Raw genomic sequence first — 19,941 nt, 5'->3', positions numbered from 1 at the left:
GTTATTATCTGTGGCTGCTTTTGAGTCACCGGTGCAGAGTTGAGTGGTCACAGAAAAGACTGTAGGGCCAAGCCATATAATATTTAGTATCTGGCCCTTTGCAGAAAAAAGTTTGTGGACTCTATATAATCAATATACTAATATATATATATTAATATAAATCTGATCAACGATGTAATATAATAATATATAACATAAAATAATATAACCTTAGAAGAATTATTAATATAATGGATGCATCAATAGATTAATGTTAATAGGATATTTATAGATAATATTGTCATAACAATATTAATATATAGTAACATTATAATACATTTTATATAGTATTTAGGTTGAGTCATACATAAGAAATTGCCGGTTCTATAGGCCTGACAGTTAAAAATTGGCAGTTTCCTGTGACTGAACCTAACGCATGCCATAGTAGTGATTGTAAGTGGGTGTCATTGAACACCACATCACTTTTTCTCCCCCACATCTACCTTCAGACTAGTTCCACATTTTTAGAAACAGTACAGCTTCAATTCATGTGATATTCTCTAGTACGTGTGGCCCTGGCTTGTTAACAGGAACGGCTGCAGGACTGTGATTTATGTGCTCCATTTCTGCACATGTTGAAGTTTTACCAGGTATGGCAAAGGTTGTCTGTAAAACTCATTTTGTTAGGATTATGCATGTACATTTCACAGCCTGGCTTTGGCTGTCCTTCATTGCATCTTTCTGCATTTTTCTTAACCACAGGCTGTCCTTGGGTACTATTAGGGGTTGTGGGTGCCAGGAAGGGTTTCCTGTGTCTTGTAGATCAGAGTTTCCCAACAGTGGCACTGTTGACATTTGGGGCCAGGTTTGTTGGGGCGGTGGGGGGCTGTCCTGTGCACTGTAGGATGTTTGGCAGCATCCTTTGTCTCTGCCCATCAGATGTCAGTAGTGCCCCCACTGCCCCCATTGTGACCACCAGCAATGTCTCCAGACCTTCCAAATGTCCTGGGAGTAGGGGTGAGGGGGCCAAAGCGCCCCCTGCTGAGAGCCACCCCTGTGGATGTAGGATGGTATCCGGGGTAGTTTCTGTTCCTCAGAATTATTAAGTGAGCGGGCCAGGACTGTAGGCTGCCAGGACTGTCAGCAAACCCAGAAGACAGCAGCAAAACAGAGCAGAGGCAAGAATTAAATGTTTTAAAATTTATAAGCTCTCAAATCAACATGCAAAGTAACTCCAAGCTCAGGATGGCATGTGTCCTGTGTCCTGTTGTATTTAGGCCCAGAGAGAAACTTGACGGAGCCGAATGCTTCCTCTGAAAGGAAAGCTACCGAGGTGGATTAATCTGTTTTTGGAAGGCATCAGCTGTTGATCAACTTCCTCATATTTCAAGCCTATTATTCCAGCAGGGAGAGCTGGTGTTCTTGTTCTTTCCCTATCCCCCCTCTCTTCTCTCCCTCTCCTTCCCCAGCCCTCCCTCCCTCCAAGTGAACTCCTCTGTCAGTTTGGGGTGCATGGGATGGGGGGTTATATACTCCTCATCAGAGAGGTAATTAAAGTTTATAGAAACAACCGAAGTCTGCAACAAATCTCTCCACTAACGAGGAAACCAGGAGTCTGACTTTGAAACAGACACTCCTGTTAATCTTTTCAAAGCAAGTCAGACATGTGGGCAGGGAAAAGCTGTGAGCTGACAGTGGTTCTGGGGCTGCCCTTCCACGGCCACTCTCCAGCTCATCCTGCAGCCGGGCCGCACCTCATTCCACAGGGTTTGTCTCTGCCCTCTGGGGCCATCTGTGAGCAAGCCCTGTGTCACTTGTTTTTGCTCCCACAGAGGGCTGTGACATGCCTGAGGCTTCACAGGAAGCTTTACTCTATTTTCCCAGTTAGGTGTCTGTAGTCCAGGGAGAAGCCGAGGCAGGAGGAAAAGCGTTAGGCAGATACAGTCACTTTGTTGTCCTCTGACGTGATACTCCGGTCACAAATAAGTGACTCCACCCAGTATTCTCTTGCTTCATTTTCCCTAAGACAGAAAGGTGAATGCACTGGAAAATGAACGAAAGGTCATGTCATTTCATGACGGTGTCTGGACACGCTCTGCCCGTCTGTTCCAACTACAGCGTGGTAGCCTGGTGATGGCAGCCAGTTACTGGAATCCCGAGTGAGCCTGCCTGTCATGGACGTAAGTAATGGAATGAAGTTACGGTCTCAGCTGGCAGGGGAAATAGTTCTTTGACTTGTGGGCAGAATATCTGCGCGATCGTGGATGCTCCCTGTACTGCTGCTTCTGTCTGCATGGTACCAGTGTCACACCACAGGAGACCAGCCATCTGGTCAAATTATGCTTTCTACACATGTTCTGATAATGAAATAACTTCGCCCCACTAGATAGGCTCAGATTCAAATGACCTAGTCAAATACTTGTTTTCATTTTTACGTCCAGTCTGACACCCCTCCCAGGCCCCACCGGTTGTGCACAGTTCAGCCACCGGCCGGAGCTGCTTGGTCCTTCAGCTGGCCTGGTGCCCCCTTATCCAATAGCAGTGAAGGCAGAGGTGGGGACCCCTGATAGTCACAGGGAGCTTTTAAAGAGTAGGAAGTCTGGGGATTAGGTGGTTCAGGTATTTTAGTTGGAAATGGTGCCCCACCGATGGGGCTAAATATTTGCCGTGACAGCTCAGGTCTCCATTCTGCAGCCTGACAGGGATGAAAGCAGCCCCACTCCGGGCCCCTCCCGCTGCCCCCAAAGGATTAAACAGCCTGAGCAGATAATGGCTGCCTTAAAAGGATCTTTTGCATGACTCAGATTAATGCATGCTGTCTGTTGCCCAGGTTGGCAGCTAAACATTATTTAAAAAAAAAAAAGAGGGGGAAGAAAGAAAGAAAAGAAAACCTTCAGATGACAGCTCTTTTCAGACAAGGTGTGGAATCTGTCTGCAAAGGAAAGGGAGAGAGACTGAGGACAGGTCCCTCCTGCAGAAGGAAGCCCAGCTGGGGAGAGGGCGGGGAGGGGGCAGCACACGGGCTTGGGGGCGGGACTGAAGGAGAAGCAGGCTCAGAGCTCTGGCGGGCTCTCAGAGCTGGCGGCTGGTGTCACCACCACTTTTCTTTTAAGTATCCCAACCCCCTCCTGCCCCCAGGCGGCTGACAACACGTTTCAGGCCTGGCTCCAGGCTTGATTTCTCAGGGAGCTCTGCCCAGGTGAAGAGCAGTCTCCCGTGCTGTTCTCTGCCACTGGTGAGAGCTGCTCTGGAATTTCCCCGGGTCCTCCTCCAATACAGCGCAGGTCATGCCTGGGTGCTGAAATGGGATGTGGTTTTTATCTCCTTCGCACACTGCTGCTGTAAAACACCCTTCCCTCACTCCTGGGCTAACTGATGTCCGGGTTGTTCAGAAGCATAACCGTGAGACAGGACTTGGGAGTGCACTCGTTCCTCATTCTTTTTAAAAAAGAAGTCACCCTTCCATCTGATTGGTCAGTTGGAGCAGCTGGCCCCTAGGGTGTTTGGACAATAAGGAGCCAATGATCTTGAGTGCTGACAAAGTCAAAAGACTTACGTCATAAATTCTAAGGGACAGACCCACAGCAGGGACATTTCCAAGGAAAACAGTAATTGCTTCAGATGCAGACCATCGCCAGTGGGCAGAGCAGTGCCACCAAGAAGAAGAATCAGTAGATGCTGACAAGTGCCTCTGGAATCAGACCAGTCCTGAGGGAACAGAGCTTCTAAGACCACAAGCTGAACTGACTTCGTAATTCCTATGCAAGTCCCTTAACTCTGCAGCCCAGCACGTGCTGTGAAATTCTTGGCATTAATGGCTGAAAATAATGTGGAAATGGGGCAACTAAGTTGGCTTTCCTATTTGAGTACAAGGCCCAAGAGTACTTGAAGGCAGTTCCCACCTGGGGGGCAGTGATGGCCCTTAGGACGTTTGGCAATGTCTGATGGTGTTTGGTTGTCATGGCCAGGTTGGGGGATGCTACTGGCATCTAGAGGCCAGAGATGCTGATGAAGACCCTCCAGTACACAGGACTGTCTCCCACAACAAAGAATTATCTGGCCCCAAATGTCAGTGGTCCTGTTGTTGAGAAGCTGAGAGGTATTCTGTGAAGAAGCTAAAGCATGTGGTGAAATCTCAGGTAATCACAGTCGTCCGCAAAAACACATCACACAGCACTGAAAATGGCAGACACGACAACTTTGCCCCTTTGCCTGCCGCTGATCTGCTCTGCTATAATCTGATCCCGAGAGCTGAAAAGCAAAAACAGCTGCCCTACCCCCAACACACAAGAAGTGTGTTCACAGCCTTCCTAATGCTGAAGTTCTCTGAAGTATTTTCACAGTTTGGTCCAGCTCCAATTTCAAAGCCCCAAACAAGGAGTTGCTTCTTTTGCTTTCAACAAAGGAATTTTTCTCTGTAACTCCGATTTCCCTACCCATGAGCAAAGGTAGGTGCCAAGCCCAGAGGTCTCATAGGTTAAATGACTAATATTTAATGAGCTCATATTAACAGCAGTTATGCCAACCACGACACCTGAGCTTTCCACACTGTTCCTCTGACCTGGGAGAAGCAGCTTGTGGTTGGAATTGTCCCACTGGGGTAGATGTGCTTTGCGTTCCACGTGTACCCCAGTGCACAGTTCGCATGACCCGTGAAAGCTCACCAGCCCAGGATGGACCTGCCCCCTCTGAGATCTAGAGGCTGACTGCTTTGGTCTTTATGTTGTTGACCCTTCGGCTGCCACTCTTGCCTGCCAAATATGAGTGTCCCCAAAATGCCCAAGGAATCCACTTTTCCTGAGCCACTTCTACCTCCACATCCATAATCTCTGCCTCTGAGTATCACGGAAAATCAGCACATGGGACTTAAGAGACAGACAACCTCATCTTTAAACCGTATTGATTCCAATTAAAAATGACTGCCACCCCCTTCCTGCATCTCTAGTCTTGAGAACCTGCCACTGCAGCTGGACTTCAAAGACTGCGTTTTCAAGCAGCTTACTTGAGAGTCGACTGGAAAGCTCTGCAGAGAGGGTTGTCATGCCGCTGGCGCGTCCAGGCGAGATGGGTGTTGCCGGGTGTACAGAGGGAGAGGCGATAGACCCCAGGTACTGGTAGGACTGATCATAGGACCACGGAGGGGATGGCTGGATCTGCCTGGTATCTGCAGAGAGTCAGGGAGGTCAGTTGTACATAGAATGGGACAGGATTTTTAAAAATAAAGTCCTTTAATAAAAAAACTAGTTACCTTCATTCTGTTTGCCAGTGTATAATAAGTCTACTTAAGTCGAAGGGTTAGCTTTTGTTTGATGATTTCCCCCCAAAACGATGCTGAAATACAGTTTATGTTTGATTCATGTTCATGTTCCTCTGGTAACTGTTCCTTCCAGAGCTTTTATTTGCTCACGCTCATAACGATGAGAGGAGCTGACTGTTTTCCAGGTGGACGTGCTAATGTTCAAACTGTTGACCACAGCCTGTACTGACTGCCCAGTTTCAGCTTTACCAGCGATTACAGTTACTGTTATCAGGTGATCGCCTATCTCTGTGCATGGTAAGCGAAAAAGAACGCAGGGGTTTTGGTATTTTTTTTGTACCTTTGGCAAAAATATTCCACGGCTTTTAAATGTTTTCTGTTCAGGTGAACTCTCTCTCAAGGATAACTGAAAAGGTCTGGCTGGGAAACTGGCCATGAGGCCCGATGACTAGTTCATAAACCCGACAGTGCAGGGTTGGCTCTGTCAGCCCAGACTAACAGAAGTGTCTTGCATTTTTTTCAAGACCTCAAGTCTGCAACTTTTAAAGGGCAGAATGTTAGGCACGTATTTTATAGATTGCCGTTAAAAGAGGCCTGGGATAGAGAAGAGACAAAAATCTGACTTTAGAAGATTTAGGTAAAAAGGATTTTGTAAATTTGACTCCAGTATTCATGAGAATCTTAATTTTCAAAAGCATCATACTGTTTACAGATGAAAAGGAGGAGGAAAAAAAATCCTCTCTATTCTTAGGCAAAATGTGTAAGAAAATTTAAATTGAACACTGTCCCACCACAAGATAGCTTTACATTTATTTCTATCTTAGGATTAAACATTAGTTTTCTCTTTGTGTCCCACCTTTGGGGACAAAGGTCACAGCAAACTACACTAACTCCCAAGGGTCTTCATAGCTCGGGCTTCATGATGCCCGGAGTAAATACAGAAAGAGCAAAGTTCCCTAGGGAAATGCCAGGTTGGAGTTTCGTGTGTGTCGTGACATAAAGAAATGAGTTACTCCTACTCGTTATACAGCGTCCACATCTGCTCCCTCTGAGGGCTTTTCACTTCCAGCAGTTAAATTCTGCCTCATCTTTCATCCCTTTGGCCACAGCGGATGACAGAATCAGACATTTGGAATCCAAGTCTTCCTTCCGACTCCTCTCCTGACAGCCCTCTCCCCCTTTCTCTCATACTCACCTGTTTCTTTCTTCCCTTTAAAATAACTGACTTTTGAATTTTGAAAAGCCTGGAGAATCTCTGAAATCTAGTAGTAAAGAAAGGTCTTCATTTCATTCTGAATTTTAGAGAATTTGAGGGGATAGCAAGGAATAAAGAGCTGGCCATTCTAGAAAATAAGTGTTCAACTACACCCGGAGGCCCCCGCCTGATCTCACAGCTAACAGTGTCTCCAGTAACTGAGAGCAAGTCGCAATAGCAGGTTGTTCTGTATTCTCATATTTGCTACAAGTATTTCACTTCCAAATGAAAATAAAATTATATATTCAGATATTTTCTCTAAGTCATGCATGTGTCCTGGATAGGAATATTTACTAAGTGAATCTATAGTACTCAAATATTTTAATCATTTAAAAGGCGAACAAAAGAGCTTTTATAATTGTCGTAAAGCCCTCTGGGTGTGAATTGCGGTACAGTAATTCATGCCTTGCTGTGCAGACAGCCCAGCACCCCTAACCCCACGTCTAAAACCACAGTAAGCATAAAGTATTAGGCTGTGATTCATGCTGTGTCATGTTTTACTGGAGTGAAAAAAGTTGTGCTAGTCTTTTCTAAACTCATAATTAAACTGTGCAAACGTTGCATAATGTTTCACAGCCTTTTAAAAATATGCTTTGGTAAAAGGATCTTTATGATTAAAGTCCAGGTTCTGTGATTTTTTTTTTTAAAGCAGGGTTTTAAATTCAACATCTTCTTACTTCACACCACAACTCAGCCTTTCAGTGCTCGAGGAGGGACAGCACTAAAAACCCAGCGGCCCCACTCTGATCAGTTTCCACCTCGGTGACCACAGTGAGGTGTGCTTGGCTTCACTGGCAGCGGTGGGCCAGAAGGTGCTGATGGCGAGCTTCTCATGTTGGGGTTTTGGGTGTTTTCTTCTAATACGTGGATTTTTCATTAACAACAAAACATAAAACAAAAAACTAAGGGCCAGCAGTATGGTGTATGCTGAGTTTACTATTAAATTACCATGCTTGCCCTGACGGGGCCAGCATGAACACATGAAGGTGTGTGTGCCGGGGGCCGCCTGCACACTGGACTGAGAGGCCAGAGAAGTGGCCTCTGGCCTGTCTGTGTGATGACCCTGGATGACTTGCTTATACTTTCTCATTCTCGTGTCTGAAAGGAGATGATCTCTGAGCCCCTTGCAAGGGTGACAGTGCAGGGTCCTAATTCAAATATATCCCCAAACGTATTTCTCTGCTCAACTTTGCTGTTAAACAGAGTTAGTTGGGGGAGAACGAGTGGGAGACAGGGGCTGGAGAGTGGTGCTTGTAGTAATACATACGTGTAGTCTGGGAAGAGGAAGCAGGGCAGGGATAAGACGGGGGCTACTGAGAAAGAAAGCTGTGCTCTGAGGCAGAGAACCACTGTCAGTCATTCTTCAGAGCAGAGCTGCTTGTTCTTGAAGGGGTTGCCTCTGATAGGTCCATCCACCACAGAGAACAAGTTTACTGAAAATCACCATGTGCCAGGCATGTGCTAATTTATGAATAAGACTAATATGGCCCCTGCCCCACTGGAACTTAGAGTCTGATGCTAACAAAGATCTCAGGACTATCTGATGATTGGAAAGGCTTTTTCCTGTCGCAGTCATCATTGTGCTGAGAGTTACCTTCATTCATTCACTCTTAGGCTCAGGAAGCTGTTCACTTTCTCATTCATTCATGTTGCCAGTGAACGTTTTTGCTTTTTGCTTTTGCCACTGTTTTGGAGACTCAGTAGTGAAAGGGTTATGATCCTGGCCTTTGGGGAATTACAGCTGGTGAGGGACATGTGGACTGTATCCAGGTGAATAGCTGGATTACCTGCCTAATCCAGACTTGCAAACAGCTCTTCCCGTGTTAGAGATGAGAACCCTAGTGGTATTTATTGCATGCTGTATTCTGCCTCTGAGAGGAGCAGACTGGGGAAAGCACCTAATTTTAAATGATAGATTTTGGTTTAAATTCTGCCCTCACCATAAATAGCTATATGACGTTGAGCAAGTCATTTATTGCCTCTGATACATAGTTTTCCTACTGCAAAGGGTAATAATGAGGGGTAAGTGAGATAAGCTACGTGTAAAGAAAATATCACAGTTTTCAGCCATATTAAATGCTCAGTAAGTATTACTCATTTTTATTATATTACTGAAATGGAGAAGAAGTCCATGGCAAGGTACTTAATCTAGTGTTTATTGGTAAGGCCACACGCACCTGCTCCAGGATGAGACTCAGGTAATACTGTGCTGTTCACTGAAAAAAGGCCTGACACCCAGAGTCCTCATCTCTTGGGAGGAACTGGACTCAGAATATTAAGTGGTAAAGGGGCAGGAAAACTGGAGATTTGAGGTGCAGGTGGAGAAGGCAAGGATCCAGTCTCAACCAGTTCATGTTTCCATTTAAAAAACTCCTGGACTAGAAAATTTAAATTTGAACCTGTTTGCATCCTGTCTTTTCCAGGGTACATAACTTTTTTTTCTTTCTTTCTTTCTTTTTTTAATGGAAGTAATGGATTGAACCCAGACCTTGTGCATGCTAAGCATGCACTCTACCACTGAACTGTTCCCTCCCCCCCATACAGAATGTTTTGATGTAGCTGTTATACTAAGGCCATTTTATGATGGGTTATTTTTAGCATTTTGATCCATCAAGTAATGGATAAAACAGAGGTCCCCCCCCCCATCTTGAGCCCCACTCCTTTCCATTTGAAGTGAAGTCAAAGAGGGGGGGTTAGGGGCAAGGGGGCATTGAGGCTAGTGGTGAGCTCAGAGGATTCCATGGCATTTATCACTTGATAAGCATTTATCACTTGCTTTTACCTTTTGATGCAGCAATATCAAAATGTCTCCAAAGTGAAAAAAAAAAAAAAAAACCCAAAAACCTTATCAAATAATTCAAGTCAAAATGTTGTGCTGCTTCCAGTTTCAGCTCCAAAATGTCAAGAGCTTAGGAGTCATCACTCCTCTCTTTACAACAAGGAAAAAAAAAAACTGATAATCCACAAGTTTTCTTGGATCTGTTAGAGAATTGAGGTTGCAGGGCAAATTGCCACCCAGAAATCTTGAGAGGCTGGTGAATATGGAAAATTGTGCTGAGGTGCGCTTACTGGGAGCAGAAGCCACTGGAGCCATAAACTGGTAGCAACACTTCAGTGGTAACTTTGGCAAATTGTTGGAGGCTGAGTATAGGCTAGTGTGACAGTAAGAAACTCCTGGGGGCTGAAGCTGTGTCTGTACGTATGGGGGTGGGGTGGGGCCACTCTCCTTGGTTTTTCATTTAGGAGTTCCTCCAGGTCCTCATGGGATCCAGTATAAAACCAGTGGGTTACAGCTGAAGGAGCTGCAAGACAGACCATTTAAGGAAGGGGTCTTAGGAAAGCCCAAAGACAGAAACGGAGACAAGAACAAGGGCATTAGAGGAATTTGAGGCCTCTGGCACATACAGCTACAGCAAACATTAAACACAGCCCACCTCCTAGCTAGACGAATGTAAAATCTCACACTAAAGCCTGATTCACCTCAGTTCCTATTACCCGATACATCATACCCGGTTTCCAAGTCAGAAACAAGGCATGACAGAAGGCAAGAAAAAACAGTCTGAAGAGTCAAAACAAGCAACAGGACCAGACTCAGATATGAAGTAGATTTTGGAGTTATTAGACAGGGATTTTAACTGGTTAACATGATAAGGGCTGTGATGGAAAAAGAAGACTGTGCAAGAACAGATGAGTAATGTCAGTTGGGAGGTGGAAACTCTAAGACTCAAAAGGAAAGTCTAGAAATAAAAACACTAACAGAAATGAGAAATGCCTCTGATGAGCCCATCAACAGACTGGACATGGCTGAGGAAAGAATCAGCGAGCTTGCAAATACGTCAGTAGAAACCTCCAAAACTATAAGGTAAAGAGGAAAAAAAAAAAAAAGAAAGAAAGAAAAACAAAAATCAGAACATCTACAAACTTTGGGACAATTTTAAAAGGTGTAATATATGTGTAGTAGAAATACCAGAAGGAAAAGGAAGAGAAAACAGAGTGGAAGAACTATTTGAAGTATTAATGGCTGAGAACTTGCCAAAATTAATGACAGACACCAAACCACAGATCCAGGAATCTCAGGGAACACCAGGCAAGATAAATACCAAATATTCTACACCAAGGCGTATTCATATTGAAACTGCAGAAACCCTAAAGACAAAGGGAACATCTTGGAAGAAGCCAGAAAGGAAAGGTAGGAGGAGACACCTTACCCAGAAAGAAACAAGGATAAGAATGACTTCAGACTACTCTTCAGAAACCATGCAAGGAAAACTCAAGTATGGGAAACGTTTATCGAGTATGGGAAACATTTAAAGTGTTGAAAGAAAAAAGCTACCAAACCTAGGAGCCTGTATTCAGCAAAATTATCCTTCAAAGGTGAAGAAGAAATAAAGCCATTCTTTGACAAACAAAAACTGAACTAATTTATCCAACAGACCTGCCCTGCAGGAAATGTTTAAAAAAAAAATTCTTTAGAGGAAAGGAAAATAATATAGGTCAGAAACTTGGATCTGCATAAAGAAAGGAAGAGCATTATAGAAAGAATAAATGAAGGTGAAATAAAGTCCTACTTTTCCTATTCTTAATTGATCCAAAAGATAACTCTCTGTTTAGAGTGATAAAAGTAATGTATCGGGTAGTTGTTAAGATATGGATTCAGTGAGATGAGTTGAGAGTAGTGACAAATGGGGGGGAAGAAGTAATCTCGTTATCTGACCATGACTTACATTCCTTACACATGTATTTTGCAAACTCTAGGACAACACTGAAAACACTTTTTTTTAAAGTATAGTTGATATGCTAAGAGAGGAGATAAAGTGGAATAGAATCATATAAAATGCTCAGTTAAAACCCGAGAAGGCAGAAAAAAAGGAGAGAAAAAAAGAACAACTACATCAATAATCACTTTAAATATGAATAATCTAATAAATGCACCAACTAAAAGACAGAGATTGTCAGAGTGAATTAAAAACAAGACTCAACTATATGTTGCCTACAGGAACCTACTTTAACGACAAAGACTCAGGTTAAAAGTAAAGGGATAGAGAAAGACCGGGCTAACACCAGTCAAAAGAAAGCCAGAGTAGCTGTATTGATTTTATACAAAACGGACTTGAGAAGGAGAAATATCAAAGATAACAAAGGAATTACATGATGAAAAAGGAGGCAGTGCTCTAAGACGTAACAGTCCTTAATATGTGTGCACCTACCAGCAGTGTCAAAAAGCATGAGGCACAGATAGGACTGCAGGGAGAAGGAGAGAAGCGCTCTGCTGCAGCTGAAGACTTCACAGCCCTCTTTCAGTAACTGATACATCAATAAGGCAGAGAATTAGGGCATCACTGATTGAACTGTACCACCAACCAACTTGATTTCATGAACATCTTTGGAAAATTGCATCCAACAGCAGCAGAGTACACATTCTCATGAGGGCTCACAGGGAACATTCACCAAGACCATCAAACGCACCGTAACAAGTTTAAAAGAGCAGAAATCGTACAAAGTATATTCTCAGGCCACAATTGTTTAAATTAAACAATCAATAACAGGAAGATAGCTGGAAAATCCCTAAATACTTGAAGCTTCAACAACCCATTTTTAAATAACCCATGGGTCAAATAAGAAGTCCCCGGAGATATTAAAATATATTCTGAACTGAATGAAAATCCAACATCACAATTTGTCGGATGGGGCAAAAGCAGTGCTCAGAGGGAAATTTATAGCATCTAGTGCGTATGTTAGAAAAGAACGATCCAGAATTAATAAGCTTCCACCTTAGGAAACTAGAGAAGAGAAGAGCAAAATAAACCTAAAGCAAGGAGAAGAAAAGAAATAATAAAAATTAGAGTAGAAATCAAAGAAATGGAATACAACAGAGTGGCAGAAAATGAACAAAACCAAAAGCTGTTCTTTGAGAAATTTAAAACACCCGACTTTGTCCTCATGTTCCTGCCAGGCTGTGGGAGAGGATGGCCAGAGATGCCTCCTGAGTCTCCTCGGAGCATGTACCTCTCTGGGCTGTTTAACCCCCACCCTTAGAACCTGGGTCCCCAGCAGCACACACGTGCGGGGACACCTTCCCTCCCCCAGGGCCAGGAGAAGGTTGCCGTGGCTCCGTCACTGCTTGTTAGAGTTAGAATGCCCTTTCTTCGGCTGTTTGGCTGACACCTTTAAAGAGCTGGCCTTTCATTCACCTTCCAGAGCCATTTAAAAACAAAGACCAGACAGTTCTGTATGCTGTGGGGCCCCAGGGTCTATTTTGAAAAGAGCCAAACCTATGTGGTGAACATATAAACCGTCGGAGCCGCTCTGGTTTTTTCCCTAGAGGATTTCCACCCCCCCTTTCAGCTTGGAAGACAGCAGGGCAGTTCCCAGGGTGCCCTCCAAGTTCACCTCAGTCATGGGCAGCTGGTGTAATGCCCTCTTGGATGCCTCAGAACACACAACAGGATGTGACTCAGGACTCAGAGATGTGAGTCAGTCTCCAGGGCGATGTGTCAGGGCGAGCCCCAGTGGTGGCTGCATCTCCCTGTCTGGGACCCCAGAGAACATGATCTGGGCTCCCCTGTAAACAAAAGGGGTGCCCCCAGATGCTTTGCTGCCAACTTCAGAACCTTGTGACAGCAGCTTTCATGGCCCCGGGGCCCGGGTAATTCTCTGCTAGGAAAGGGGCATCTCCCTGAAAGCGCCACTGTCCTGAAGTGCCGTTCCCTCCGGCCTGTGCAGTCCAAGTGCAACGGCACAGCAGACACCGGGTTAGGCTGGTGTTGCTCTTAGTGAAATCCCCCAATAACGCGAGTCAGTTCCCACCCGTTCCGGCTCCTGGAAAAAGAGAAGTTGGGAAAGAGCTCCAGTAGTTGCCAACCATTTGTCTCCACTGGCTGCAGACATCTTGGTTAGTCAGGTACAGCTAAGATGCATTCTCTGTCCCAGCAGTTACTTTGAAGGGAAGCACCCGGCCCCACGCAGGGGCAGAGACCTGCCTGGGGACTGTATGTTTTAAAGGCCATTGGGGTTTTGAGGGATCCCAGCCTCAGAGCTGACTGGTGGGCCTTGCTGGTGGCAGGATGCCTGCAGGAGGGCAGAAGGGAGCTAGCTGTATGGCCATGTCCCTACCACTCACCTGGGGGACCCGTACCCTGGGCCTGGCGTGCGGAGGCTTCCTGCCTTTGCGGTTGGGGCACTGGGGACCTGGAATGCTGGTTCCTAACCTCAGAGCCGCCCCCGACCCTGGTGGCTCACCACAGCCCTCTCCCTCTCAAACCTCTGTTCCCTCATCTCTAAAAATGGGGGTAACCAGACTCACCTGCCTCACAGGTGTGAGAGTTAATTAATGTTTGTGGAGCAGCTTTGAGAGCCACAGATGAAAGGCGCTCTATAAATGCAAAGAGCCATTCCTCATTAGAGCTGCCAGACAGTTCCCAGGGGAAACTGGCCAACCCTGGCCACGAGGCCTCTCCCCTCAGCCAGATCAGTCTGAGCTGCGTCTGGAAAAAGGCTCTGGACTCAGGCACGGTTGTCTCTAAGGCAGGGTCTGGGGATAAGTTACTGGCTTCTAGAAAAGACGGTGGGGGGGGGGGTTGATAACACCTCTGATTCTCTGCCAGCACTGCCTCCCCCCGAGTCGGAGGGAGGGTGACTTTCAGTTTATACGGGATGGACGGATCGTGGCTCCAAGGGAAAGGAAAGCACCCCGGTCTCTGATCTGTCCCCTGTTGCAGACAGGTTCTTTCCATGGACTTTGTTAATCGGTTGCAGACATCTTACCCGTAAAGACTTTCTGCACCCACACTTTCTGAACCTCTGCCCTCCGTACACATTTTCCAGGCCTGAACTGACTCTACGGACAGGCTGGATAAATTCCTGTAAGGCCAGGCCATCATGCGGCATGTTCAAGTTATTCCATGACCTTCCTGCTTATTTCTGCCCATGCCTCCATTTCTGTCTCCTCCAACAAAAATCTGAAAACATGAAGGGTAAAGGTGGCTCTCTGCCAGCTACTCACTCTCCAGCACCCTTGCCCTCTGCTAGTTCTTGAAAGGGATGAGCCAGAGACACCCTGTCGAGGGCTGGGAAATCTCAGGCAGCTTCCAGCTTGGGACTGAGCCCCCGACATGGAAATAAAGACACTCACATGAGCCAAATTACTGCCACCTCACAGCAGGACTGTAAGCAGGGGAGGCACAGCATCCCCCAGGCCCGCCTATGGCTGAAGCAGCGGGATTTTATGAAGGGACATTCCACCCAGGGCAGGATGTGCTATAGAGAGGACTGCGGAGTTTGAGCACCTTTTTTCTGTGGCCCAGGGCGTGAGCCTGTTGGAGCCACGCCGAGGGCCAGACTGGCCATGGAAGGCCATGTGCTGATGCGGGGAACCCAGCCATACTTCCCAGAGAGGCAGCAGCCACCCCTCTGACTGAGTAGATAGTCACAGCCATCCCCAGGCAGATCATGTTAAGTAACGTGGCCAAGGCTTTGCCAGGGTCCTTGAAACGCCTCAGGGTGGCAGCAGGCAAGAGAAAAATGATGGTGTCATTGGGACCTCGGGGGCCATAAGATACCGACCCTGCCCTTGAGCTTTCAGAATTGGAGAACACGCTTAAGGACGGCTCAGAAGGGGATCTGGTCCGCAGCAGGTGCCTGCGGCGCCATTGTGCAGCCTGGCTTCCTCAGAGGTCACCCCATCCAGCTCTGTGCTAAGCTTTTTACTTCAGCACTTCTGTGGTTTTATAAAAAGTTAGAACCATTGGACAAACTATTTTATGATGATTATTATTATTTTGAGATTTTTTAAACTTGTTTTAAAGTCATATTGCATCTCCATTTGACCATACTTCCTTGCTCCAGGCTCTAGGCTCCACACAGGAGTATAGAGCGGCTTGCAGCCCGCCCAGGCAGCCTCTGTGTCTTGTGCTCCCCTGTGACCTGGGCCCTAACGCATCCTTACTGGATTTTATGCCAGACACTCTCATTTTAAGTAGCAAACTCTGAAGCATGGCGTTCTAATAAAACCAGAAGAAGAACTCATATCCGTGGGGAAAAGACAGTGTAATACAGGACGGTCTAGGGAGTGCTGGAAGAGGAAGACGCCTGACTACCCTTTGGTTTGTGTTGGCTCCAAACATTTCCAGACTTTGGGAACCTTGTCCCTGAACTGTCCCTTGGGGAGAAAGGGCTTGGACAAGGGCCCAGCCAGGTTGGAGAGTCTGAGAGATTAGGACTGAGTCCCCGGCTCGCCCCTCACTCATGTGCGCTGAGGGAAGCGACTTAACCCCTCGGGCACTGAGTTTCCGCACCTCTGAGGTTGGGGGCGGGGGGTTATGGGGAGGATGAAATGGGATCCTGACCCCATCTTCACTAGTGCAGTACCTGGCTCCCAGGAGGCAAGTCTTCTCTCCCCGTCCCTTCAGACAAAGATCCTGGGTCCAGAGAGGACCCGCTGGGTGCCACCCCGGCCCGACAGCACTCCACGTGAGGGGGAAGGAGAGGCGCAGCCCCGCTGAGGCTTCAGGACCAGACACGAGACCTTCCTTGGCCAGCCAGAGGTCTGAGGTGCAAGATGCCGCAGCCCCTCACTGGGGAGAACATGTTTCACCACCAGTGTGGCATCATTACAGCCGCACTATTCACAGACCTCGAAAATGAAATATAAGCCCTTCCTCCCACTGAGCACCAGCCTCCCTCAGAGGGAGCGCTGCGGCCACACCGCAGAAGGCACCCACCGGACACAGCACAGAAATCCGACAGCTGAGTGCTGCAGACTGGGGACACATGGTCCTTCACGTTCGGAGCTGGGACGCAGGCTCAACGGCAAGTGCTCTTTCTTTAAGAGCTTCCGTTCTACGCTCCCGGCTTAAAGAACACCCTGACCAGGGAAGTGGAGTAGCTGGGGCGCCTCTCCACACGTGCTCGCTGGCCAAGGCAGCGGCTGCCTTAGCATTTTCCTGTGCTCCCCACCTGTCCCCGCTGCCCCGTCCCAGCTTTCCTTTCCTGCCCCCCACACTCACTTTCCTTTCCCACACATCAGGCCAGGCTCCTGGAATCCCCAGCAGCAGGACCAGGCGGACAGTCCCCTTGAGGGATCACCCATCTGCATCCCTCTAGCATCCTTTCAACCGAAGCAGGAAAACCCAGCACCTGCTGTGTGGGAGCAGCCAGCATTGTACGGTTCCTGGGCGTCCCTTTGCCTCCAACACTCTGAATATCCACGAAGCTCTGGGGACCTCTCTGGATGCACAAAACAGTGAATGTCTCCCTCTTAAAGAGCACTGCTGTCCCAGCTGGCCCCTGACCCTCCTCTCCCACTCTGCTATTCTCCAAATAATGACAGATCAGGGCAGCCTGTTCTCTTCACATCAGGAGGGGCCTTACCCCCTATGCCGGAGACAGAAGACAGTGCGATTCACGGGTTCACCATCTTTTCTATTGGTGGCCTCGGGGACAGCAGGACTGGTAGCCTTGAGCTCAACATCGTGCTTCATGCCTAAAACAGGACGCCCCACAGATCCACCATCTCTGCTCCACTTGTGAACCCAAAAGTTTGAAGGAGTAGTGTTTACTATACAACTTAAATGCAAGGCTCCTCCATACGTAAAGAGCCCCCAAGAAATGGCTCCCTTATGCTTCTCTTTGTTTTTTGAAAATTGCTAACTACTCGGATATTAGCCATCCAAGTGGCAGAGAAGGGGGAGAGGTCAAACTGCCTGTCCCTCGGTGGCAGGTTCCCGTGCTAGAATAAGCAGGTGTCTCTGGCCTGAGAGCTGGGGGGATGGCTGTCAGTTTCTTCTGTGGAAGCAGACAGCTCCCTCTTTGCCGCCTGCTTCTCCTGCGGTCTCCCCCGCCTCCCCGTGAGGTCCTCGAAAGAGGAATTTGCTCACCCAAGTCTGCAGCTCACCCCAAAGAACTGACCTTGACGTGAACTAATTGGGGCTGCGCTGGATTAATAGCAGGTTGCTGAGGTGGAGCTTTGCTGCATCAAGGAGGCCTTTGAAGATAAGGGCCGCGTGCACTTTCATAAGCTCATCCCTGGTGCTCGGAACAAAGGACACAGACTAATAAAGTCAGATTCATCTAGGGGCAATCTCCACTCGCAGAGGAATATCACCCCAAACTCTGATGCAGAAAGGCAAATGGGAATCTGCCGGAATTCTTTTCAACTCCAACACAGATCTCGATTTAAAAACTGACGTGTGCACACACACACAAACTCTTGGTAATAAGCAGACCTCTGATGATCTAAAGATCCACAGCTTCATTTATTGACTTAGAGAAAGTAAATGGCATTTCAAATACAACCTTCATACTTTTAACAGATGAGGTCACCCTGAGAAAGACGATACTGTGAGCCCAGCAGTGGGAAACCTCCCTCCAGAGAACCGCTTTGATTTACAAGGTCAAGGAAGGCTTTAGCAGAGAAGCGATGGTTTTTAGTGACTTGGACTAAAATGAAGATTTAAAAAAAAAATTAAAAGCCAAGTTTGAGGGAGCAGACAACTCGAAACTCTTGCTCAACAAAAGGATGACCCTTGGCGAACAGGGACCCTCGAGGGCTCCAGAAGTCAGGGGTCGGCAGTGAGTTACTGCTGGGGAGAGAGGCCCAAGCAGGTGCCATCATGCAGAAGGCGACATCCTGTGTGGACTGACTGAACCCTTGTGAATTTCCCAGGTGGGTCTCTACAGGGGCAGAGTCTCCTCCAGGGGACACTGGGCAACACCTGGAGACGTGGTGGCTGTCACCCCTCCTACCCTACGGGGTGAGGGGGCACTATTGGCATCTTGTGGGTGGAGGCCAGGGGTGCTGTTAAACGTCCCACAGTGCACAGGATGGCCCCCAAATGCCAGTGGTGCCTTAGGAAACCCAGCCCAGGGTAGGCCTGCACCACCACGATTTCAAATCAGGATGACAAAGCCAGATGATGTGACTTCCAGAGGTGCTCCCAGACTCAGAGAAATTTAACGTGGCACTGTCCCCTGGGCCAAGTACATGAAACAGCAGTGTGAGGAGATGGGCTGTGGTGGGCACCTTCTGGAGCCTTTCTGGGAACCCAGGGGTGGCTGGAGGCCATCCGTCTGCCGTCAGAACGCTGTCCCCACGCCAGGGCTGGGGACGGCTGCGGTCTCACGGTCTCATGGCCTGGCACCCAGACTTGGAGCTGGCGTACCAAGCCCTGGGTGAGCCGCAGTTGTAAACGGCCAACAAGATCACTCCTGAGCTGACCGTCAGCTTTGCCACCTGGGAAGGGACAGGCTAGCGCTTGTCTCCCAAGCTACCCGGCCATGAGTCACTTGTAACTAGATAATAATGCAAATCGCTGTCAACATTTCTAAGGTTTCATTCCAATATCCCATGGCACGATGGAGCAGAAAGCAACCTCGGAGCCTCTCTGCACCAGCCCCACCTCGGAGAGAGCCCCTCTGTTGCCCACGGCAGGTCAGTGACAGGGCAGAGACAGGCCTTCTGGTTGTCTGTAGAATGCTGTCTTTACTATATGCTGATTGACATCATTTACTCCCCTCCCCCAACCCAGTTACCATATACTGACAAAACGAAGAAACTGGTCTCAGCTTCCAAAAATTAAAAAAAAAGTAATCTCCACGCACAGTGCCCTTTGGATGCTGGGGAGGGGCACCTGTTCCTGTCACAGCTCTGGGATTCTGAGCTTTGTGGGGCCGGCGGGGAGGTCCTCACTTCACTTACGTCTCTTTTCCATCCTGAAACTGAGCCCCAGCAACCCCAGATGACAAGTAAAAATTGGTAACTGTTGCTGTGAATTCATGAATAACACGAATCAAAATTAGGGAGCGAGGGTACCATTCCCCGCTCCCCGCTCTCTGGCTGTGTTTCGGGGGTGCTCGTGGGAGGCAGGCTTCCAGAAAAGAGGAGGCAGCAAGGATCACACTGTCCCCTAGCTCTGCCTTCTCTTCTCAGAACCTCGAACTGCCAAGTGGCTGCCACCAACGTGCTGATTTTAAACCCTTTTATGGAAAGCGCCATTCCCTCTCCTGCTCACATCACTTAAAATAATGAGTTAGCTGCACTTGTATTAGTCTGTCTTTCAAGTGGATTAAATTCATGGGCTCGTTCCCCTGCAGTCTCGCAAGCTTTGGCCTGGCTGTCTGAACCTCCAGATTAGACAGACGAGCACATGCCAGACGGCAGTGAAACGCAATTACCTAGGCAAACTTTTGAAGGATTTGAGCCCTGGGGCACAGGCTGTTTACGACAGACTAAAAGCACCGTTTGTACTGAGCTAGACCAGTTGCCTCTGTCTTTTTGAGTTCTGGATCCCGCCTGCCACCGGACTCCAGGCAGGATTTCTAGGGGCCTGATAACATCAGGCTTCTGTCCGCACCTCGGCACCTCAGGGTCTTTGCTGTTTTCCAACGAGAAAATGCAAGTACCAACAAAAGCCTATTATAACATCTCCCTTTGTGCTCACTGACTCGCTCTCAT

At 47.6% G+C, this 19,941-nt stretch overlaps 1 protein-coding gene across 4 annotated transcripts in view; it reads right to left on the bottom strand.

Annotated features, from left to right (window-relative positions):
• RUNX1 (RUNX family transcription factor 1) overlaps positions 1-19,941 on the bottom strand; it is a 248,976-nt gene that overhangs the window by 5,397 nt on the left and 223,638 nt on the right. For all 4 annotated transcript variants that reach the window (XM_032470586.1, XM_032470719.1, XM_032470541.1 and 1 more), the window contains one exon: positions 4,982-5,143. In XM_032470586.1, the coding sequence (XP_032326477.1) occupies positions 4,982-5,143 (162 nt within the window). The remainder of the gene's footprint in view (positions 1-4,981; positions 5,144-19,941) is intronic.

The sequence above is a fragment of the Camelus ferus genome, chromosome 1 (assembly GCF_009834535.1).
Source record: "Camelus ferus isolate YT-003-E chromosome 1, BCGSAC_Cfer_1.0, whole genome shotgun sequence".
NCBI classification, from domain to species: Eukaryota; Metazoa; Chordata; class Mammalia; order Artiodactyla; family Camelidae; genus Camelus; species Camelus ferus.
This window is presented reverse-complemented; position numbering and strand designations above follow the sequence as displayed.